The 24187-nt window shown below is 45.9% G+C and overlaps 2 protein-coding genes across 8 annotated transcripts in view; one reads left to right on the forward strand and one right to left on the reverse strand.

Annotated features, from left to right (window-relative positions):
• Window positions 1–11285, forward strand: part of Bace2 (beta-secretase 2) — a 102833-nt gene extending 91548 nt beyond the window's left edge. Inside the window, exon 9 of the mRNA XM_052741336.1 lies at window positions 10825–11285. Within this exon, the coding sequence (XP_052597296.1) occupies window positions 10825–10952 (128 nt within the window). The 3' untranslated portion in view covers window positions 10953–11285. The remainder of the gene's footprint in view (window positions 1–10824) is intronic.
• LOC128112298 (protein Mx1-like) lies at window positions 447–24095 on the reverse strand. 7 transcript variants are annotated; one of them, XM_052741328.1, is made up of 14 exons: window positions 24019–24095; window positions 21389–21561; window positions 18031–18223; window positions 16191–16328; window positions 15029–15180; window positions 14659–14797; window positions 13064–13262; window positions 11405–11483; window positions 10243–10365; window positions 9801–9942; window positions 8230–8388; window positions 6532–6608; window positions 5217–5459; window positions 447–3252 (listed from the first exon to the last, which is right to left on the reverse strand). In XM_052741328.1, the coding sequence occupies exons 2-14, from the start codon at window positions 21488–21490 to the stop codon at window positions 3022–3024; spliced, it is 1977 nt and encodes a 658-aa protein (XP_052597288.1). In that variant the 5' UTR covers window positions 21491–21561; window positions 24019–24095; the 3' UTR covers window positions 447–3021. The 7 variants fall into 7 exon arrangements, with proteins under 7 accessions (XP_052597288.1, XP_052597286.1, XP_052597289.1 ...); XM_052741326.1 differs by having other exon boundaries at window positions 23954–24052; XM_052741329.1 differs by lacking the exon at window positions 24019–24095 and adding an exon at window positions 23744–23838.
• Window positions 24096–24187: the final 92 nt, after the last annotated feature.

Here is a 24187-nt window from a genome sequence, read left to right on the forward strand (position 1 = left end):
GTGGCGAGGGGACTTTTTTGGGGGGTCTAGTCTGTTTGGTGTTCTATAGGCTTCTTGTATCTTCATAGGCATTTCCTTCTTTAAGTTGGGAAAGTTTTCTTCTATGATCTTGTTGAATATATTTTCTGTGCCCTTGAGTTGGTATTCTTCTCCTTCTTCTACCCCTATTATTCGTAGGTTTGGTCTTTTCATGGTGTCCCAAATTTCTTGGACATTTTGGTTCATGACTTTGTTGGCTTTAGTGTTTTCTTTGACTGATGAATCTATTTCTTCTACTGTATCTTCAACGCCAGAGATTCTCTCTTCCATCTCTTGCATTCTGTTGGTTATACTTGCATCTGAAGTTCCCGATCATTTACTCAGATTTTCTATTTCCAGCATTCCCTCTGTTTGCGTCTTCTTCATTTTTTCTATTTCCCTTTTCAGGTCTTGGACTGTTTCCTTCATTTGTTTCATTACTTTTTCTTGATTTTCTTTCAGTACTTTATTGTTTTCTTCCAGGACTTTATTGATTTCTTCTAATTTGTTTGCCCTTTCCTCTAGTTGTTTACAGCGTTCTTCCCATTTTTTTGTCTTTTTCTCTACACAAGCCTCCACCTTCTTCATGATGCCATTCATAAGGCTGTTTTCCTCTGCTTCTTCCAATTTTTGATGTTCAGGTCTAGGTGCTGGAGGAGGGCTAGGTTCTGGTGATGCTGTATTGCTATTCATTTTGTTGTATGTATTTCTGCCTTGACGTCTGCCCATCTCCTTGTGGTTCGTTCTTGGTCTTATCAGCACACTTGGTTCAGACTGAACTGACAGATTCAGGAAGTCTTTCTCTCTTGTCCAGATGGGAGCTCTCTTGTCCAAATGGGAACTCTGGGGCAGGATGGGAGCTCTTGTCCAGAAGGCAAGTCCGGGGCAGGATGGGAGCTCTTGTCCAGACAGGAAGTCCGGGGCAGATTGGGCGCTCTTGTCCAGAAGGGAAGTCCAGGGCAGGATGGGCACTCTTGTCCAGAAGGGAAGTCCCGGGCAGGATGGGAGCTCTTCTCTCTCTCTCTCTCTCTCTCTCTCTCTCTCTCTCTCTCTCTCCTCCAGAATGGAAGTCCAGGGCAAGATCGTGTTTGCCTATCTTAATCTAGCAGTGTGGTTTCATTTGTGAGTTCATTATAATAAAGTGATTCCTTCCAGGTCACAGTCCATCGCTGAAGAAAGGGAGGGCAGGAGCTCGGGTGGAATTGAAGGCAGGATTCCTTGCTGCTCTATACAGCATTACCTCCAACCAGGGAGCTCACTCACAGCCAAGGACGTGCAGTAGGAACCATCCAGAAACACTGCTTGCCGGCTTGCTCCCTGTAGACGAATTTCTAAGTGGTTTTATTAAATAAAAAAACATGGAGCCAAATATAGGGGCGAAAGCCTTAGATTGGGGAAATAGGGGAAGCCACCAGCCGACCTTACCTCACCAACTCTGCAGCTTCCAAATGCGAGTTACTTTCTGTCTACCCAGGTTTATATGCCTTACTGTTCTGCCCTCTCATTGGCTATCTTAGCCCAGCTACCTCACTTCCTCTTCCTACACAGCTCCGTCACTTTCTGTCTATACAGACCTCTAGGCCTCTATGGTTGGTACTGGGATTAAAGGCGTGTGTCACCATGCTTGGCTCTGTTCCCTAGTGTGGCCTTGAACACACAGAGATCCTGCCTGTTAAGGGATTAAGGGCATGTGCTGCCTGACTTCTTGTTTACTTAAAATGGCTTGCTATTTCCACTGATCTCCAAGCAAACTTTATTAAAGCACAAACAAAATGTCACTACAGTATAGGCTCTCCCATGACTGTATACTCTTATTAACAGTATCCACAGGAGGAGGAAATGAAAAAATTTTTAGAGCATTCAAACACCATTTGAACTAGTACAGTGGTACACTTCTGTACTCACGAAGGGTGCCAGTGGCTGTGACAGGAGGATTGTCAGTCAAGACCAACTGGGCTACATTGTGAGACCGTGTCTCAAAATACAAGCAAAACCTTCATTAGGAAGAGAGGTAGCAGTGAGTCAGGAAACACCCAGGATGCTGTTTTCTAATCACCAGAGAGACACTTTCCTTTTGGTTTGGTTTTGGAAGCCACACTCCCAAGTGAACCCATTTTGCAGGTGTGGTTTCACATGTCTGTCACTAAGTGGCGCTGTTGAAAAGCTTTGTGGACAGACCTTAGTTATTTGTAAATTTAGGTGGCTTTCTCAGGCAGCTTTATCAAATGCCTGTTCTTCCACTCTGCTGCTTAAAGGTCTTGCCCAAGCTGTTATGGGTCTCCAGATCAAGTTTTATCTTTAAACTCTCTATGTGCATTTGTGCTTGACTGTCATGCTGGAAGGAAAATTGAGGCATAGAAGGATGCCTCAAAGTCTCTTAAGTTCTCACTTTCGGTAGTATAGTCCATAATTTTTTTAAAAAAACATCATTTTGTTGGACTAGACAGATGGATCAGTGTTACAGGCATGAGGACCTGATTTCAAATACCCAGAACCCACAACAAAGCCAGGCACAGTGATACACATCTGCTATCTCAGTCACAGTGAGATGGGACGCAGAGACAAGAGATCTTCTGGGGGATAGATCTAAGAGGGCTATGTGGAGAAGTTCCAGGCCAGGGAGAGATTCTGCTAAAAAAGTAGAAGGTACCTAAGGACTGACACCCAAGGTTGTTCTTCGACCTACATGACACGGACATACACAGACAGACACATGTGTACACAGACAGACAGACACAGACACATTTTTAATTTTGTCTCATTACTAGATCTGTTGTCTCGACCCCATGCAGCTGCTTTCATGTGATTAAAATGGAAAATCAAAGGGTTTTTGTGTTGTTGTTGTTTTTATTTGCTAATTCCAAATGGTAACAAGTAAAAGGTTCAGACTATACAACAGTAAAGGGGTGAGACTAATGGAATGTGTACTGAGGTATTTCTCCCTCAAAGCAACCCTTGGTCCACACCATGCCACTAACATGCAGGGCAGGCTGAAAAGCCTGATTAATAGGAGAATTTGGCAAGCTTGTGCCGAGCTTGGTCCAGCCTTGAAAGCCGCCTCTTCAGGAATTTCCTTTTCTCTGTAATGTCACTCCGTTCAGCCAGGAGCCAGCTACAGTTAGTCTTGTCCTGTAAGAGCTGAAGCATGGCTTTCTCCATGTCTTCCCCAAAAGTTTGCAGAATAAAGTACTGGATGATCAGAGGGACCTGTCTCCCGATGCTTCTTCGGCACTCCTAGGAGGAGGGGTTGAAAGTGGAAAGAAAGATCTGTGAGTGCCAGAGGGACCCAGGTTTCCAAGGGAAGAGACCCTAACAGGTGCACAGAACTGGCCTGGTCTCAGCCCCTTTAGTATACAGACAGATCATGACCTGGCTAAGTATCAGGTTGCTGGGACTCTGCCCTACCAGCTTCCTTGATCATCAGATAGATGGACCTTCAATAGAAAGGGGTAAAATGAGCCAGAAGATGGTCCACGCATAGCCCAACTCCATTTCCAAGTGGCAGATCTCTGCTGACAAAATCGCTCAATTGTCTTCATCAAGTCCCCAATTTTGCAGCCCCAGGGAGCAGGGCTGTACAAAGTCCCTGGCAGAGCTCTGAATTACTTGCTTGAGAGGAGTCGGTCTCCACCTGAGAGGATTTTCTCCCAGCCCTACAGTCTGCCCAACTCTCCCCATACTTAGACAGGATGGTGTCCTAGAAATTCAGTAAAAGGTGGTTCTACAAGGCAAGTACTTCTCTGGAACTCAGTTTCCTTTCCTAGGATGCAGGGATACTATGAGCATAACCCTGTGGGGATGGTTAAGCCAATTCACCATATCAAAGGACACCAAAGTATAAGAAAGTCAGACAGATCACAAGTACCTAGTTGACAGTTCAGGGACATATTGCAAGATTACAGCAGCATAGTTGTAGTTTAGGACCAAAGACAGCTGGAATGTGGCTCATCTCCAAATGGAAGTGGAGAAGAGAGACATCAGGGATGCAGGGGTCCACTCAGGAGGCATGAGGACCTCAGACACCCAGATGTGGACACCTTAGTTGAGAGCAGGGCCACAGCTGGAAAGAAGGACTGATACCTGCAGACACAAACCCCTCACTTCTGCTACAACATGCAGGGAACTTGACATTATGCTCTGAGAAATAAGCCAAGCAGGAAGGACAGACACTCAGTGATGTGATTACATTGGAAAGAGGTCCCTAGAGTGGTCAGACTCCCAGATAGAAAATAGAAAGGGGGCAGCTGGGGGTGAGAGAGAACTAGAGTCAGTGTTTAGTAGAGATAATCTTGTTTGTGGCAGATGAAAAGTTGTGGAAGGGCACGGTGGCAATGGAAAGGTATTTAATGTCTCGAAATTGTTGCACCAAACAGTAGTTGAAGCGGAACAGTTTGTGTTGTGCATGCTTTACCACAATCAAAGCAAAGAAGATTAAATAAGCCATGGGGTGCCAAGAGGCCAAGCTGCACGGTGCACTAGACACAGGAGCTGCCCCAAGGGACCACACTGCCTTTGACATACTGAAAAGCCACCAAAGAAGCACCACAGAAACTAGGAAACTCAGTGTACAGGTCGGAGGTACATATGGACACAGGGCCTTTCAAAGTGAGGGTCAGAACATTCTCTAAGGACACATGCCAATACCTGAGGCTGCTTGATGCTAAAGGCTAAGAAATCCAGGTAGGTTAGAGGTGTAAGGAAATTCTGAAGCACTTTAGAGTCTGAGGCAGGAGGACCCCCAGGAGTTTGAGGCCACCCTGGGTCTTGTGAGTGACAAAGCAGCCTAGGCTACAATATGAGACCTCACCTTAAAAAAATTAATTAATAAAGATCTGAAGTGACTTAAGAGGTACAAGAAGATCCTAAGAACTTCGCTAAAGCCCCAGAAGGCAAAGTCTGTTTAAAATACAGCAAACACAAGGCTGAGAAAATAGCCCTCCCACTACTGAGCTGGGTCTGTCTAGGGCTAGTGTTGTAGAGTGGTTTATGAAGATGGAGAATCCCAGCTGACCCTGGGAGGTAACCCACTTTGTCACTGAGGCCCCTGGCAGTCAGTTAACATTCCCTGTGAGGAAGGAATCCCCCTGGCCTCAGGAATCTGCTGATGGATACTTTACACACATACCCCTACACAGAAAAGTGCACTGAAGGAAAGGAAGTGGCCTGGAAGTCCAGCTCTGGGCCATTCCCACACTTACCTCATAGTAGGCATTCAGGTGCTGGCTCATCTCAGTGGTAGACAAGTCCTTTTGAGGAGATTGAGAGTTAAATTGAAAGTTAAAATTATTCTTTTCTTTCTCGGCTTCTTTCTCTTTGACCTCCTTCAGGGCTCCCCTGTAAATTTGGTCCTGGCAGTAGACAATCTGCTCTATCTGGAAGTGAAGTCGGATCAGCTTTTCAGCTTTTTTTTCTTGATTTAATCTGATGTCTTCAATTTTGGACTGCAGAGAGAGAAAAGCAGTCAACAGTTTGTTGTGGGATATTTTACACTATGTGAAGATGTGTTGTTGCGATTGATGTAATAAAGAGCTGAATGGTCAATAGCTAGGCAGGAAGAGGTTAGGCAGGACTTCCAGGGACAGAGAGAACTCTGGGAAGAAGAAAAGCAGAGTTGCCAGCCAGACTTGGAGGAAGCAGAATGGGCAGTACAGAGATTAGGTAACGCCACATGGCAGAATGTAGATTAATAAAAATGGGTTAGTTTAAGTTATAAGACCCAGTTGGGAAAAAGCCTAAGCTAATGGCCAAGCCTTCATAAGTAATAAGTCTCTGTGTCTTTATTTGGGGGCTGGAGATCCAAAGATATTTCGACAAGGAAGCTTGCTACAACAACCATCAAGAAACACATGATACAGAGTAAAACACAGGATGCCTGATGTATCCACATGCATCAGGCCACCCAACAAGAACAAACACAGGTATCACCTGGGAACAGCCCCTGGACCCCTTGCTCAGCTCATCCATGCCATCCTACCAGCTGAGAGTGGGAACCAGGGGATGCCTGAGCCAGGTGTGGGTTGCCCCATGCTCTGATGGTCAATCTTCAATGCCAATTCTGGATTTAGAATCACTCGGGAGACTAATCTCTGAGCATGAGGGTGTTTCCAGAGAGGTCTGACTGAGTGAAGTGGGAAGACTCACCCTATTGAGGGCAGCCCTGTCCCATGGCTTGAGGTTCTGGACTGAATAAACTGGGGGAGGAGTTGAGCAGCAGCACTCCTCCTTCCCTGCCACGGTGGACTGTGTTCCCTCAAACTGTAAGCCAAAGCCAACCCTTTGTCAGGCTGACCTGGTTACACACTTGTCACAAGTAAACATCTGTCAAGGAATTCAGAGAATGGTAGACAGGTTCCTCCCATTTGATTATGTTTCATGTTCCTGTGGGATAGCTGGAGTAGGTTCACCTCCTCTACATGGAACCATGTTCCTGCCTAACAAGGCTCTTCGGGCTGTGGGTTTCAATGTCTCACCTCTGAATTCATCCCCGCTCCCCTCTTTCCCTGTTGGATTTACCTTGGCAGCTCTGCAGAGGTTAAAAAATTCACCAAAATTGTTTAATGAAACCTTTGTGAAGGCGGATCGGACCATGTCTGATAAAAGAGGAAAAAAAAGTTCAATATTGACAAGACCATCTGTATTCTGTATAGACTGGGGGGGGGGGCGGGTGAGATTAACATGGCTAAAAACACATTCCCTCTCTGTTCCCTCTCTGCCTTATCCTCTTCTCCTTGTGAAGAGGAGGGTGTGCTCTGTGACTGAGGAACTCTGCAAGTACCTGAAACTTCACCATCTCTGGGCATGGATTATGCCCTGTATCCTAACAGGGAGGAATTTTCTAACAGAGGATATTTCTAGCAAATTATAAATACAGCAATTCCTTGTCCAAAACCTGTTACCTCCATCTCATTCCTGTCTGTGAGCACTAAGTGCCCAGTTATCTGCTTGAAATAAACCCAAGAGCCATTTACAGAAGTTGGAAAGTTAACTTTAGTTCCTTTACTCTGGAGAATTTACTTCTGTCTGTGAAAGTTGTCATATAAACTACTAAAGCCTAGATGTCATGCAGGACAGGTTGTAGACATGATCACCTGATACAAGCCAGGGCACAACCTCTGGTGTTGATCTTCAGGCATTGTTTAACTTTTCTTTTTAAAGAAGCAGGGTCTCTAACTGGCCTGGAGCTTGCAAGTAGGACAAGGTAGCTATCTAGTGAGCCTCAGATCCACCCCCAACATCCCCTTCTCTGGCTCCACAGTGCTGGGATTATAAGTGCATGCTACTACATTCAGCTTTTTATGTGGGTTCTAGGGATTAGACTCAGGCCCTCATGCTTTCAAGGCAAGCTCTTTACTGAATGAGCTACCTCTACAGTCCCTGTGATCTGAAATCTTGTGTCATCCTCCCCATTTTTGCATTTAAAAAAACTTCCATTTGCCTCAGTCTCCTCACATACATCCAACGTTGACGGTAGTGCCAGGTTCTCTGCTGCAACTCTGTGATAGGAGGGAGGTACACCCCAACCCCACAGTGACAAAGCCTTTGCCTCCTCTCTAATTTCCACATAGTACACAATGTCAGTGAAGCCTGTTCCCAAGTTTTGTGATGACCAAACCTGAGGAGAGGTTTGCAAGAACCCAGATTTAGAGAGGGCCAGCCAAGGGAATGGGAGGCCTCTGAGTGCTGCTGTATTGAAGGACATTCTTTAGGGACCTGTGGGGTCTATGCCAATTCCAGGTAGCCAAAAGTGCAGGAGATAGTCAAGGTTCGACCGGGGCTTCAGCTAGACAGAAGTGAGTTGGCACTGAGCCCAGGAGACAGGGCTACTGTCCATCCGGGGAACAGAGAGGAAACTGAGGCAGGACCACTGCAATAGGTAAGGACCAGCTTCACTTTGCATGAAGGACTCTGGCTGTGCTCTGGGGGAGATCCAGCTAAGGGCCTAGGAGGTTAGGTGACTCTGCCCTCTGACAGCAAATCCCTGTGCCCACAGGGTCAGAATGGACTGACTTCCTGAACACCGCAGTGTCACCTAGAGCACAGAAACCCTGCCACCTACCTAGACCCAGCCCTAGAGGACAGCTCTGAGGTATAGAACTGCCTTTGCTACTGATGGTCTCCTGCAAGGGTGACAGCAGCATTCCTCAGTGACATTCTGTGACACTCACCAGTGACCCTGTGCAGCACTCCCCAGTGACTCAGTACAGCACTCACCAGTGGCCTTGTGTAGCAAGACCACAGCAGGCTCTTCTAGGGCTTTTATTTGGTTTTTGATGATACTCTCAAATGTCTTATAGTTCACAAACCCTGGCAGCTCCCGGCCACGATACTGGTTTTCAAATACTTGGATCTGGCTGTCTATCTCAGCAGAACCTAGAGTTGAAAGAATTGTTTTTATAGAAATGGTCTTTCAGGGTTTTTCATTTTGTTTTGTTCTGTTTTTTTTTTTTTTTTAATTAAACCAACTCTGGTCTTTCTGAAAAGATGAGTACCTAGAAAAAAATGAAGTGAGATAAATGTTAATATGTTCCTTTAAAACTACAATAAGAAAACTGTGTCAAAGGTCACTTCCCTCAGTTGAGACAAAGTGGAATTCAGAGCCAGAGGCCACAGCAGAATATCGCAGGAGGAAACCAGGGGAAATATGATCTCAAAACAACCTTGTGTATGAGGGTTTATGAGTCAATTTGGATTTGACCAGAGAAGAAGGGTCAAAGCACACTGTGGGAGGAGGCAGCGCGGGAAACAGATAGGCACCTGGAGGGCCCAAGTGTGAAGCAAGATGCTTAGTTCCTTCTCCTTACTTCCAGAACAACTTCTGCGAGAGACATCCCATCAGGAGCAGAGCCTTCCCAAGGCTTCCCTTGTAGACCTGACTGTGTGCTATCCTGTCTCAGGAGGGAAAGTGGTCCCATAGGAAATGTTTATGCTGGCATTTCACATGCAATAGAACTCATTTACAGCAGGCATGCCAGTGACTTCTAGGCCTATGCTATGACCCAAAGTGCCTGTGTCTGACACCTTCCTGTCACCTTGAGGAACTGTCACTCTCATGGAAATCAGCCCCTTCTACTCTTCCTTCTCTCCAGCCCTGTAGTTGTGGCTGTGCTTTTTGTCTACCCATGTCTACCCAGACCACATACCATGTTTATCTGCTCTCTATTCAAGGAGCATAGATTCTTCTAAAAGCCATGAATTAACTAGGGTGATCAACCTGCATTTTTTTTCTAAATGTCCCTAAGAATCAAGAATAGATAGCTTGGGTTCTGTGACTCAAAGCAGAGCAAATGTGGCTCTTGTGTCCACACTCCTGCCATTCCTATCCCCTGCATAACACTCCAAAGTCTCCCCCAAATCCCAGGTCCATGATGATCCCTGGAGTCACTGCTGTGGAAGGACCATGTCCTCCTAGTTCATAAGATGAACTTCATCCCTACTGTGCTGGCACTGAAAGGTGGGCCTTTAAAAAGTGACCAGGACATACTGGCCTCACCCTCAGAGATCAGATGTGTGTCCTCTGAACAGAGGCCAAAGGAAACTGGTTCTCATCCTTCACACATGAGGACCAGGCTAGATGATACCATCTTGGGAGCAGAGATGGAGCCCTCACCAGACACCTTGTCTTCTGGTGCCTTGACTTTGAACTATGGGCAAGACCTTTTGCCTGTAGCCCACTGCACATGGTTCCTGCCTAAAAGAACCACCTAGAGACAGTTCCTTACACATCAAAACATCAAATTCAAGTTACTGAAGTGTCAAGTACACCAATCCAAATGGACACTCACTTTTTTTGAAATGTTCCTCAATATAATTATCCCAATTAAGAAACTCCTTTCTCAGGTTGGTAAACAGTCGACTGCCTCCCCCTGGTACAGTTTCCTGTGCTTGTACCAAAGCAGTGATATCCTTATTGAAGGCATTAATTTTCTGTGAAGGACATAATTCACATACAAGGATCAGTAGAGGACATGCATACCCAGACAGTTGTTGAGCCACATGAAATACTGGGGATAAATGTCTTTGGCATCAGGAAATCCTGCCCCTTCCTCCACGCTCCCCAGTCCCCACCAGCTCCACCCTGCTTTCATCCACTAGTGCTGGTCCTTTTCGTAATACTAGTGGTGCACAGAATGTTTTTCTATCCATCTTAGAAGACTGAAAACAGAAGAGATCCCTGTAAGATGGTGATGTAGGAATCCTCCATGGGAAGTCACAAGTGATACCCACATCAATCAGAAAGAACATTCTCTCGTTACTGTCTTCTGGTATATCTATGCCGTACTTCTGTAGCTTTTCGATTGTACTCTGGTAACTCTTATTTATTTGATTTTCCAATACTGGGAGCGATTTCTGAAGTAGAAAAAAAACGAGCGGGTCATAGACATACAGACTGGGAATGCAAAGGAGGACCAAAGCTACTCAGAAACATGGCTGTGACAGAAGCTGTTCATTCCCTCACTCTGTGTGGACCTTCTCATGGCTCCTTGGCAAGTGAGCCTTGGCAGACAGGATTTCCTGCCCATGCCTGTGACATTCTGACAGCCTCTGAAGGCTTTCTGGGTGCACAGTAGTGCTTCAGAGGAACTCTCTCCACCCAGGTCTACCTATACACCTGCCCTGGGCATACAACTCTGTTAAAATTGCCCACTGCACATGGTTCCTGCCTAAAAGAACCACCTAGAGACAGTTCCTTACACATCAAAACATAAACTCTCTGCAGCGACACTCCACATAGTGCCTAATATAGCTTCTGAGACAAAACAGCTGGACTAACATGAGACCCTTCAACTCTTGTGTTATTTTCAACAGATCTCTACAACTTGCTGTCCCCAGGCATCTCAAGGCACAGAGTTCAGCAAGAACAGGCCTGCCTCTGTCTGCATCAAGGAGGTCCAGAGAGGATCACTCAAGATCATGGTGCTCTGCAGGTGCCCTGATCTCCACCTGCATCCTGGGAGCTGCAAGAAGACCTTGAACACAGGAGGAGCCCAGGGGAAGATCACTGCTGAGTTTCTTTCCACAGCCAGTCCTCATGCAGATCTAGACAGTAAATCCACATGTGCTGAGTATTCTCAACACTCCAGGTGGAGAACTAAGGTGGTTTGAGATGCAGACTCCACCAGGTCAAAGAAAAGTGAATATGGCTTCTATCTGAAGAGCCCATTTGAACTCAAGCTCTTGAGATCAGCTCCAGAATGAGGGGCTCACAGCTATGCCACCCAGAACCTAAGGGTGACAGCAGCAGAAACCAGCACAAAGCCTTCTGTTGCTGGAGTCACCAACTCCCAAATACCACATGTCTGTACAAAGAGATCTTGACCAGCTTGTGGGCCCACGGACCCTCCCAGTCCCAGCTCAGGTTTATGAAGACACAGTCACCCAGGCTTACACAGATGTGTGAGATGAGCTCCGAGGTCAGTCTCTCTGCCAAAAGGGGCACTGTGGCCTTCCCATCCTCCAGAAGAATGCTGAGGGAACAAGAGAGAGGATCCCATAAGACTTGGCCAGAACACAAGTCTGCAGCCTGCTGTGGGGAGGCCAGGGCCAGTCTGGGTACTTTCAATGAATGGGTATCTTGAGACTGGTACTCATGGAGTACTCAGAGATGGTTTTGTACAATGATACAGGGGAACCAGCTAGGAGATCTACAGTGGGCTGCAGTGATCCTCCTCAGCGTTTTAGTAACCACAGTAAAACCTGTTCTCCACAAAACATATGTACACAACTACAGATATGTTATCATGGCACAATATCCCATTCCATGTGTGATACACATGAATACACATGCACACACCTTCTGTGTGTGATATGTGAGTACACACACACACACACACACACACACACACACACACACACACACACACACGGTTCCATGTATAATACACATTTTGGTATATACACACCCATCCATACAGTCTATACATATTGCTGCAAGCTGCAAGAATATATTATAGAGATTCAGCTATATATAATAAAGCTATACCTAGAAAGATCAAGGAATCTTTTCTGGAGGGAAGTCATTTATCAAGGAATATTTGGTGTTATTCAGCTTTTAATATTCAGCTGTTTCTTACTATGAATTTCTTGTGCACTCATATACTACCAGACCATATGGCAAACAGTATAAGCTTCTCCGACCTACTGCTGATCTACTAGTTAACACCCCTACAGAGCCTAGGAGACAGGTGGACTGTAGATGCATAGCTTTGTTTCTTGTGCAAATGAAGCTCAGACTTTCCTTCCCCAGACTGGCCAAATGGCATTCCAGAACATTTGACTCAGAACAAAGGATTTTTGCATATCTAGGTGTGAGTGAAGACTGGGGCAGAATTCCCGGTCCAAGCAGAGTTGCCTGGCCAGAGGAGAGGAGAACAAGGCAGAGTTTCTGTAGATGGTAGGGCAGAGTCACATGGCCTGAGAGAAAGGAACAAGGTAGATCTTTTGTAGAGAATAAGGATTGGGTCAGGTCAAGAGTAGGAAGAGAAGAAATGAGCATGGATGGAGAAACTGAAGACGAAGATGAGATTGAAAGCATAGGAACTTACTAAAACTATGAGAGGACAGAAAAAGAAGGGACAGAGAGGAACTGAGTGTCACGATGGAACTGAAGCTATATAGAGAAAATTTTGTTATAGAGAAATAAAGTAAACGGACATAAGAAACTAGTGTACATAGATTATTTTCCCTCAGATAACCCCATGCCAGACATAGCATCTTCCCTAGGACACATAAGTACATACACTAATGCATAACACACATGAATATACACAAAGCATATAGATCTAGATCTTCATACACTGGGTAGAGGTACCTCCCTCCAACTCTTACCATTGAGTTCAATCCCTGGATCCACCAATTCTCACAAGTTGTCCTCTGTTCTCCACAGGTGCACTGTGGTGCCTGTGCATGTGCATGCACAAACTACCACCCCCCACCCCCACCACCCCTACCCCTGCCACACACACACACACACACACACACACACTCCTTGGGTGAGGTCTGCTCTTGACCAACAATTTTCAGTGCATGAACGGCATGGTGGAGGCACCTGAAATGTGGGTGCTCCTTGAAGAAAGCTTGCTCCATCTTCAGGGCCTCAGCCAGGTTCAGCTGCTTCTGGACATCCTGTTGACCTCTGCACTTGACTATCATGTAGCCCTTCTTCAGGTGGTACACCAGGTTCCGAACCACATCAATGACCTTGTCCTCAGCCCCTCTGTCCACCAGATCAGGCTTGGTCAAGATCCCTACAAGACAGAGATCAGAGGACATACACCACCCCAAGATAGCAGGAAGTATAGCTCTTACCAGCCACCAGCAGCCAAGGGCTACTTCCCATCTAAGCTGGATAGCTAATGTCATCTGAGAGGAGAGACCCTCAATTAAGAAAGTGCTTCCAACAGCGCATGGTGGCTCATGTATTTAATCCCAGCACGTGGGAGGTAGAGGCAGTTGGATCTCGGCTGTGGATGATTGATTGATAAATAAAATGCTAATTGGCCAGTAGCCAGCCAGGAAGTATAGGCAGGACAAAGAGGGAGGAGAATTCGGGGAAGTGGAAGGCTGAGGCAGGGTGACGCTACCACCTGCCTCAATGAGGAGCAGGATGTAAAGTACTGGTAAGCCACGAGCCATGTGGCAAGGTATAGATTTATAGAAATGGTTTAATTTAAGATATAAGAACAGATAGCAAGAAGCCTGCCATGGCCATACAGTTTATAAATTATAAGTCTCTGTGTGTTTACTTGGTTGGGTCTGAGCAGCTGCAGGACTGGTGGGTGAGAGAGATTTGTCCTGACTGTGGGCCAGGCAGGACCAGGAAAACTTTAGCAACAAATCTCTATGAGTTCAAGGCCAGCCTGGTCTACAACTTGAGTTCCCAGGACAGCCAGGGGTGGAAAAACCCTGTCTCAAAAAACCAAAAAAGCCAAAAAGAAAAAAAGAAAAGAAAGAAAATGCCTTCATAGATTTTTCTGTACGCAATCCTGCAGGGTATTTTCTTAATCAGTGATTGATGGGGAAGGGTCCATTTTGGGTGGTGCCATCCCTGAGCTGGTCATCCTGGGTTCTATAAGAAAGCAGGCTGAGCAAGCAGCACTCCTCCATGGCCTCTGCACCATCTTTTGTCTCCAGGTTCCTACTCTGTTTGAATTCCTGCCCTGACTTCCCTCAGTGATGGATTGTGTCTTAGTTTGGGTTTTATTGTTATGAAGAGACACCAGGACCACAGTAACTCTTACCAAGAAAACATTAATTGAGGTGGCCTGCTTACAGTTTCAGAGGTTCAGTCCATTAGCATCATGATGGGGAGCGTGGCTGGGAGCAGGCAGTCCCTGGATCAGCTACAGGCTCCTTCCTAACACCTCTCCATGGCCACCACCCAGAGAGACAACAATTGTTCATCCTCACACTCTGTGGACCTTACCATGGCTCCTAAGCCAGTGAGTCTCAGCAAATATGGTTTCCTCCCCATGCTTGCCCACCTGTGACTCCTCATGCCTTTCCTACCGGGGAGATGAGATGAAGGGGTCACTTCCTCCCACCTCATGGGATCCTGGGTGTGAACTGAGCTTGGTCCATCTGGATCCAGGGGATGTGTCCCCACTGGCAAACACACACCACTGTTACCTCCCACTCTCCTACCTATGGTCCTGTCCCCTTCAGGGTCCACCTCCTGAGCCATGCTCAGTGCCTCTGTGGTGGCGATGTCCACATTACTGGGGACCACCACCAGGTTGATGGTCTCCTGTTTCTGGATGTATGTCTTGATGAGTCTCTTGATCTGTAAAAATGAGATGGTGACTCCAAGTTATGGAAACAGGATCCAGAGTGAGGTGCTATGACCATCCACTTGCTTCAGGCCCTGGCTTCCATGGACTGCATCCCTCTGTAGTGAATCCTGGTCATCCAGTCTCACTTCCACATCCTCAAGGTCCCTCTTAGACATACCCTTGGACATACTTCAGTGCCCTTTGCATCTCAGTGTAGGTGAGAGTGGAGTCTAGAGTCTCACCTGGTGTCCGATGTCTGTGGGCTGATTGCCTACAGCCACCCTGGTGATCCCGGGCAGATCAATCAAGGTCAGGTCTGGGACATTTGGGGAGCTGACCTCCAGGCTAATGAGCTCACTGCTAATCACCCCATCCCCAGCAATGAAGTTCTGGGCTGGGAAGAGGAAAAAGAAACAGTGAAGTTTAGGGGGCACATTTTAATACAGAGACTTCTGGGGAAATATTTTGTGATTTGGATATGAAATGTTTCTGTTTTGAAAGATTGGTTGTCTGTGAAATTATGTTGGAAGTTCCAGAAGCTTGGGAGATTGGCTCTGACTAGAAGTAGTAGAAAACTATGAGCAGGCCATGGGTGTTTTATATATTATGTCTTCCCCTTTCTGTAGTTCTTTCTGCTTCCTATCCTCCAGAAGGTGAGGAAGTTGCTCTGGGAAGCTATGATAGAAACTTTGCATCAAGTCATTATCTAAAGTTGCCCTGCTCTGCTCAGCAGTCAGTTGTTTGAGATGTTTTCTTCTGACTAAGAATGTAAGCTGGAAACACAAGTGGCATGTGTAACAGGGTTTATTTGTTCCAAGGGCCACTTACCCTAAATGAGGTCATGAAATTAAGTGGCAATGTTCTAGATCCCATAGGCCTAAGTGTGGGAAGGCTCCAAATGTGGAAAGGTATAGTAGAACAGGCCCATAGGGTTGAGGAAATTGGCTCAGAACAGCTGCCAAGGCATGCACATAATGTACTCCTTATGAGCCAACCTGGAGTCTGCCTGAGGGCCTAGCAACAGGAGCTGTCAGAGTTCCTAGTCACTGTCAGAGTTCTTGATGGTGCAGCGTCTGCCTGAGGGCCTAGCAACAGGAGCTGTCAGAGTTCCTGATTGATATCAGAGTTCTTGATCATGCCCAGCCAATGAGGAAAGACCACACAGACTGGGTGCTGGGAGAAGGGTATATATTCCTCGTTATCGAATAAATGAGTTAGTTATTTGCCCTCAATGAATTCCCAGTGTCTGTGCCATTGACACTGTGCCTTTTTACTCCTTCACCCGAGGAAGCCATTAGAATCTGAGCAACAGAAAGACCCAGAAAGTGGAGAGTGTGAACAGTCATGGGGATTCCTTCTCTACTGCCTGACCAGAATGAGGAGCAAATGTGGGCATGTACTTACCTTTATTGACTTCCCCTTCCACCTGTGAGGGGTCTGAGATCTCAACCTCAGTTTTCTTGTAGGTGACCTTGCCTCTCCATTCCTCTCCCTGCTCCAGTTGCTTCAGTTTCAGAACCAGAGGGCACCTGGTAACGATACCTAAGATACAACAGCTATATCAGTCTTGTGCTTTGACGTAAAAGGCCTTAGACAAACGGCTCTCACTATCTCACAACAGTCATCTGAAAACCTAAACCTCTCTGGTCTCGTGCTCGTTGCCCTGATGCCTTAAGTCCAGGCTGACCCCAGGCCTATGTACTGGGGCCTGGATGACTTTTGTGCATTTCTGTTTGAAAGCTACCATCTGCCTGAGGCTCCTTCTTCCTCACAATGTGGTGCCCTGTTATGAAATATTATTTTAAGATGTGTTACATTTGTTTACACTGTGGAACATTTGTTTGAATGATGCAAAGCTGTGTTGCATTCTTTTATGTTGCATTCTTTTATGTTGCATTTGTTTAACTCTGTGAAGCTGTGTCACTTTGCCTGTCTAAAACACCTGATCGGTCTAATAAAGAGTTGAACATTCAATAGCAAGGCAGGAGAGAGGATAGGAGGGGCTGGCAGGCAGAGAGAATAAGTAGAAGGTGAAAAAGAGGGATGTGAAAGCAAGAGAGATTAAGGAGCGAGGAAAGAAGGGGCCAGCCACCCAGCCACACAGCTAGACACAGGGTAGGAGTGAAAGTAAGGTTACAGAAGTAAGAAAAGGAAAAAGTCCAGAGGCAAAAGGTAGACAGGATAATTTAAGTTAAGAAATGCTGGCTAGAAATTAAGCCAAGCTAAGGCTGAGCATTTATAAGTAATAAGTCTCCATGTGTATTTATTTGGGAGCTGGATGGTGGGGCCCCCAAAAGAGTAAAGAATAAAAACAACCAACAACATGCCCCCTTGTGTTTATTAGGTTGTGGGGTTTTTGTTTGTTTGTTTGTTTGTTTGTTTGTTATTTGTCAACTTGAAACAAGCTAGAGTAATCTGGGAAGAGGGAATCTTAATTGAGAAAATGCCTCTGTCAGACTGGGCTGTTGGTAAGCTGTGAGGCCTGTTCTTGACTAATGATTGATATGGGAGGGCCCAGCTCACTGTCAGTGGTGATTCTAGATGCTATAAGAAAGCAGGTTGAGCAAGCCATAAGGAACAAGCCAATAAGAAGCACCCCTCCATGGCTTCTACACACCCACTCACTACATCCCTCAGGATGCTTTACAGTCCCCTATTACAAACTTCTGCCAATTCCTATCTGCCTGTCACATCTCACCTATGTGCTAGAGCAGCTCAGCTCTAGCCTCACTGAGCCATCACTGACCTCCTGGGCCTTGAAACTCAAACAGCATCCCTAACCTGAGCACCAACTTTTATGTGCTTAGGGGATGGGCCATTCACAGGAGGGGCTCAGAAAGAAATCATGCATATATAGTTCCGGGTACTTAGTCGATCTTCTACAAACTGAGGTTCCACAAATGCACAATGGGACAGTGCAATGGACTGAAAGCAGCCCCCACCCCCAGCACATAGGTTCAGCCCCAACACCTACAGTGACTGTTGGATACAGAGCCTGAAAAGAGGTAACTTAGGCTGAAGGAAGGCTTAAGAAGCTGCATGGGTGGAGCCCTAACCACTGAGACTGGTGCCCTTGTGAGAGGAGGAAGAACCTGCAGGGCTGCTCAGAGGAAAGGCTGCCCACATTCAAGGAGGAAGACCACCTTGACCTTCATTCTGCTGTGTGCCCAAACTGGGAGGGATCTGTCTCTATCTTTGAGCCCCAGGTCCACAGCCTAGCAAGGCAATAAGCATGAGCTCTCACCAGTGCCTCTGGGGAGGGCCACTCCTGACAGTGCTTCCAGCACAGAGCTCTTCCCTGAGCTCTGGTCCCCAATGACTGCAATGGCAGGCAGGGCCAGGTCCTGCTCCACACCCAGGGCCCGCAGGGAGTCGATGAGGTCAATGCAGGGCCGTACCTTCTCCTCATACTGCCTGCAGAGGTTGTTCATAGGCTCCTAGATGAGGGCAAAGCAAGAGTGAGGTCATGGAAGTGCTCCAGCAAAGACTGCTGGTTCAAGCACAGTTATACACAGTGTCAGAATCCTCAAGACAGTGATAAATGGACAGAAAATATCTGAAGAAACAATAAATGTGGATTCTTCAATCTTCATGACAACCATTAAGATCTAAGAAAATCAACAAAACTCAGACACAGGACACACAAAATAAGCTCCCGGGCCCATTAGAATCAATCTGTTCCAAACTAGTCATAACAAAAGGTATTTTTTAAACTAACCAGAAAGGAACTGGGAAAAAAAAATGACTCAGAGGTTAAGAGCCCTTTCTGTGTTTGCGGAGGACCCAGGTTCATTTCCAGGCACCCACATCAGGTGGCTCACAACTGCCTGTAACTCAAGTTTTAGGGGATCCGATGCCTTCTTCTGGCATCTTAGGTACTACACCCATGTGGTACACAGACATACAGGCAGGTACACACATATGCACATAAAACAAAAGTAAAATTTTTTAATTAGCTAGAGGAGTTAGAGAGATGGCTCAGCATTTAGAGCACTTGTTTTGGTAGAGAATGTGGCCTTGGTTCCCACCACCCACATGGTGGCTCACAACCATCTGTACCTTACAGGGGATAAGACCTCTCTCTTGTAACTTCGCAGGTATCAGGCATGTATATGATACCCATATACACATCCATACAAAATGCACACAAAACAAAATTACACACACATATATATATATATATATATATATATATATATATATATATATATATATATATATATATAAATTTTTCAGGTTGAGAAACAGCTGGTTTTTGTTTGTTTGTTTGTTTGATCAGAAAGAATGCAAGTGTAGAGACAATGGGGTGACTTTTACTTACTTATTTTTTTAGTGCTGGGAATTGAACCCAGGTGTTCATACATACTAATCACATGCTGTACCACTGAGCTATATATCCATTCCACAGTGTTTTAGGATTGTTGACAAAACACCACCATTATATATCTAGTAAAAGTATCTTTTGAAATGGAAGAAGGATTTATATACAAATGGCTTTGGAGTATGCTTGGGACTAGTGTGTCTCCAAGCCAAAACTTGGCAGTTGCTCTATAAGCATCCTATAAGAAGCCCTGGTGCTGTGGAGCAATCTTTTTGTACACAGTGAATATTTGTTGCTCTCACTGGTTTACTAAAGGGCTAATTGTCCAATAGCTAGACAGGTAGAGGTTAGGTGGGACTTGCAGACAAAAAGAGAGTGCAGGGAAGAAGGAGGGTGGAGTCACCATGCAGAGGAAGCAGGAGATGACTATGCCATGCTGAAAAAGGGTATAGCCACATGGTAGAGCATAGATAAAAAAATATGGGTTAATTTAAGTTGTAAGAACTAGTTAGTAACAAGCCTAAGATATCAACTGAGTGTATATAATTAATAATAAGTCTCTGAGTTGTTATTTGGGAGTTAGCAGGCAGGACAGAGAAAACTCCATCAACATCATGGAGGTTTATATTTTATGTTAAGGGTTATTAGCTAGTTTGGATTTTTTTTTTTTTAATGAGACAGGATGAGAATTTATGTTAGTGGTAAATATTGAGGAGGGCACTGATCACTTTGCACATGTTCTTTCTCCTCAACCACCTGATAGGGCAGTTAGGACAAGTACTGCTGTTGTTACTAAGCCCTATAATATAGACAAGAGAACTGAGAGTTGGAGAGTTAAGCAACATTGCCAACATGTAATGGCCAGTTTGGGATTCAAGAAAAGCAACCTATTGCCTGCCCACTCTTAATTTCTCTCCTGAGTTGCTTTCATGAAATCATACATATGATTACTAAATACAGATTTTTCAGATAGCAAAATACAAACTCATCCCCAGCACACCAGCACTGCAGGAACTGTGAAGAGCATTCTATGTGCAAAGAATCCTGAATCCATACAGTGGATCAGAGGCCACAAGTGCTGACTGCGATTGTTTCTTATGAATTTCTTACATTTCTTATTGACCATCCTTAAATTATGCCTGAGCACAAACAACAGCAATGCATTGTGGGGTTTCTGGTTAATAGAAAATAAAGACTATGACAGATAGGATAGAGGGTGACAATGGCACATGGAATCATATTTCTATTAATTATACCTCCTACACTTTAAGTGGTATTGTGTCACCCAGAGGTGCTATCTATATGCCTATCAAATTTTTAAAAGGACATTAAAAACACCAAAAGAACAGTCAACAGAGAGCATGGGATGCATTCACAAAATATAGTGTTTAATCAAAAAGGTGAAGAATATTAGGAAAGGGGGAAACAAAGACTTAACACAGAAAGCAGACAACACTGTGTTCTCAACCAATAACATCACATTAAATATAAATGGCTTAAATTTTGCTCCAACAGGCAATTGCTCTAAAAGGACCACAAAGAGAGAGGCGGCAGTCCCTGCTCCCAAGATGTTGAAAAAACAGCAGCAACAGGGCATGGTGTTCTTTACAATGACAGAACAGGAATTAGTAGAGCAGAATACACCACCCTGAAAGTCACCACATGGAACTGGTGTAGACAAGGTGCAAAGGCATCGCGGGGGAAGCAAGGACTTTTTGCCAAGCTGTGTTGGATCACTTCACTATATCATACTTAAAATACTAAACATCTGGTTGAAAAAATGCAAATATAAGCCATAGTCAAGGAATAAATATTTACAAAGCATATATCTGAGCAAAGATGTGTACCTGAATATATAAAGAATTCTCAAAACTCAACAATAATGAAAATATACCACATGGCTTCTCTAGGGAGGTAATGTCACAATAAGACCTCACAGGGGTATAGCTGGAGACTGAACCATATAGAGAAGAAACAATATATCACATTCAGGACTCAGGGCTCTGCCAGTCCCCAATAATCCCCTGGTTTCCCAGATTACAACTGACAACCTTCAGTGAAGGAGATGGATAGGTCATTGTTCTCACCTTGGCCCAAGCAAAGTAAGCAGCTGACCAAGATCTCCATCTTGCCCCAAAAAGATAAGAAAGCCACTTTATCAGAGAAGCAGCAGCCTTCACTCCTTTCTAGCACCCACACCCACTCCTAGCTGCAGATACACCCTTTTCTCAGGTGGACACAGCTCATGTCCTATGGAGAACGGCTTTTGGTAGCAGCTCACCATTGCCTGGCTGTGCTTAGAAGCATCAGGACATTTAGGTGGTTTCAGGTGCTTGGATGCAGAAGTCAGCTCTTTGTTATTGGCTTTCCATGAAGAACTCATCCTCCTATTTTTCCAGGTGGATTTGTGGTGGAAGTAAAGGGTTTGATTCAGAGTAGTCTCAAAGCACTGCACTAAGAAACACAAAAGAGACACCAATATGTGGAACTGCCCTTCCTTCTCTGTCCACACCAGTGGCCTGTGCTTCCAGCAGCACCTCATCATTTCCTCTTCTGGGTGAGATGCATTCTTTGTGTGAGTTAGGAGGGGGATCACAAAAGAAGAGTGATTCTAAAGGTACTCATCAAGTCTGTCAATCAAAGAATTTTGTCCAGACACAACTCTTACCTCCCCTGCCTTTGGAAAGACCTCAGATTTCCAAAAGATCTGACTCTAGAATGAAGACCCCCTTCACCCTCAATTTGAGCCTTGTCCATTGTTCCATGGTTGTCTCAGTTGGTCTTATTGCACCATCAGGTGCAATCACTGGTCCCCAGGGCTTGTGTCCCATGACAAAGGATTCCACATGACCACTCTTCAACAGGATTTGGAGAAGCATTTCCTCTTCTTTTTCTTTCTCTGGTATGTAACCCCTGGGTTGTAACCGCAAACTACAAGTGTGTGCAACTCTTGAGTTACCTTTGAGACTTGATAGATCTCAGAGCAATCTCAGGGGTCACACTCACTTCTGCTCACTCAGTGGCCTGGGTATCTAGTTATACTTTGAATCCAAGAGGAAGACATCTGCTCATCTAGATTTTGTTCCAGTCAAAGGGAGGAAACCCCCAGCTCCAGCACCACCTGTAGCTGGAGAATTTCTCTCCAGCTCCCGCCAAGCCCTGGCAGTCCCACAGCCCACTTATAAAAAAAAAAACACACAGATTCTTATATTATTTAAACTGTTTGGTCTAATGGCTCGGGCTTCTAACTATCTAGTTCTTACATCTTAAATTAACCCATTTCTATAAATCTATACCTTGCCACATGGCTCGTGGCTTACCAGTATCATACATGTTGGTACTCATGGTGGCGGCGGCTGGCAGTGTCTCCTGAATCAGCCTTCCTGTTCCCAGAATTCTCTTCTCTGCTTGTCCCGCTTATACTTCCTGCCTGGCTACTGGCCAATCAGCATTTTATTTATACAGAGTGATATCCACAGCAACCACCCCATTTGTGGTGGATGCACAGGGCATCTGCACCTCCACACCTTCTCCTAACTCTTCTCTACTGCAGAGCCCATTGCAGAGAGACCCTCAGGGCAGCCCCACTACATTTCATGCAGGCTCCCGCCTATTTAAAGGTCATGGTCAGACACACACAAGTAACCAGTTATGCTGTTCTCTAAGCATTCCTATCCAGGCATACCTGTGCCCATTTGTGCTGTCCTTGGGGTGGTTGGCTACACTTCCACTCTACAGTAGGCAGTGGGCATTTGCCAGTGGCCCTCATGTGCCATATACCATTTATTATGGACAAAGATCTCAATGGCAGGGCTCCCCTGGGTTTCTGTCCTGTTGGGAAAGCATCCTCAGCCCAGTTGGAAACAGAAGCAGCATGGGAATAGGATTCAGCCCTTTCACTGTTAGAACCCCTAACCACCCGCTATCCTGCCTGTCTAGGAAAACTCTAGGGTAATAAGAGTGGAAGCCTTCCCAGGCCTGTCTGGTTGTTAAAATGTCCACAGAGAGACTCAAGAGCCCTTTCTTCTCCCATATTCCTGCCCTCCATGTCCCCCTGCAATGGAGCCTTTGAAATGGAAGGTCTGTGGGACACCCTGCACTCTGAGCAGGTAGGGCTTCAGACCACCCAGGACAGCTCCTGTCTGGGGACTGGGAAGACCCTGGGTATGTACTTCTCTACACAGATCCTTTGTCAGCCCTTCCAGCAGGGTCCCCAAAGGAGTCTTCTGTCTGCATTTCAAAGCCTGCCCAGGAATCATGTGGCTTCCTCCCACCCTTAATGAGAGACCTCTATCTGCTTTCCCATGGGCTCCTGGCCTATGCAGCAGGGGATCTGAAACCTCTTATCTAGGCCTTAGCCCCAGACCCTGGAGATTCCCAGGACCCCACTCTCTCCTGCTGCCACCATCTAGCAGAGATATTGGGATTTATGGGTCTGTTTCAGACTGTCCCCTGAAGTCAGCAGCTGGGTGGGACCCACTGTGTCTAGCCCAGTAGCCCTGCCTGTGCTGTCACTGATCCTCCTATTTTAATAGCACTGAAAAATGTCCTACAGTGCTCTCCAGGATCTACAAGGAACCCAGAGGCATCCCCAGCCCTGAGCTAGGCGGTATCCCCCACTCCTAGTTCCGCTCACCAGTCTCCTGCTTAGCGATGGGGTGCTTGGCTTTCTGGGTTCAGCGGCTTTCAACAGTGCTGGCTCCTCCCCTTCCCAGGGAGAATTGAAACTTAGCAAGATTGTCTGAGCTTGCAGCCCCGACTACCATCACACTGTCACACCAGACATAAAAAACTGTCACTGCCCCCATTATTGTAATAGCACCAAGAAATGCCCTGCAGCACTCACCAGGATCTACAAAGAGCTGGGGGAGTCATCCCCTAGCCCCGCACAGAATCTTGTGCTGTACTCACCACTCAGGCTCACTGCTCAGCAATAGAGTGTGCAGCTGCCAGGCTCCGACCTCTTTCAACAGTGCTGGCTCCTCCCCTTCCCAGTGAAAAAAACGGAAACTTAGTGAGATGGCCTCCCCCACCCACAAACTGAGCTCAGAAACAAAATTCACACTTAGGGGCCCTTGGC

The sequence above is a fragment of the Peromyscus californicus genome, unplaced genomic scaffold (genome assembly GCF_007827085.1).
Source record: "Peromyscus californicus insignis strain IS unplaced genomic scaffold, ASM782708v3 Scaffold_16__1_contigs__length_79575227, whole genome shotgun sequence".
Classification (NCBI taxonomy): Eukaryota; Metazoa; Chordata; class Mammalia; order Rodentia; family Cricetidae; genus Peromyscus; species Peromyscus californicus.

Excerpts from the sequence above, each read along its gene's own strand:
- LOC128112298 (XM_052741328.1), bottom strand. The coding sequence starts at position 21,490 with ATGAGTTCTTCATGGAAAGCCAATAACAAAGAGCTGACTTCTGCATCC. Across the intron at positions 11,484-13,063 it reads AAGGAGCACCCACATTTCAG|CATTCTTCTGGAGGATGGGA; the intron begins GTGCCTCCACCA and ends TTGTTCCCTCAG. Across the intron at positions 5,460-6,531 it reads ACCTCTGCAGAGCTGCCAAG|TCCAAAATTGAAGACATCAG; the intron begins GTAAATCCAACA and ends CTCTCTCTGCAG.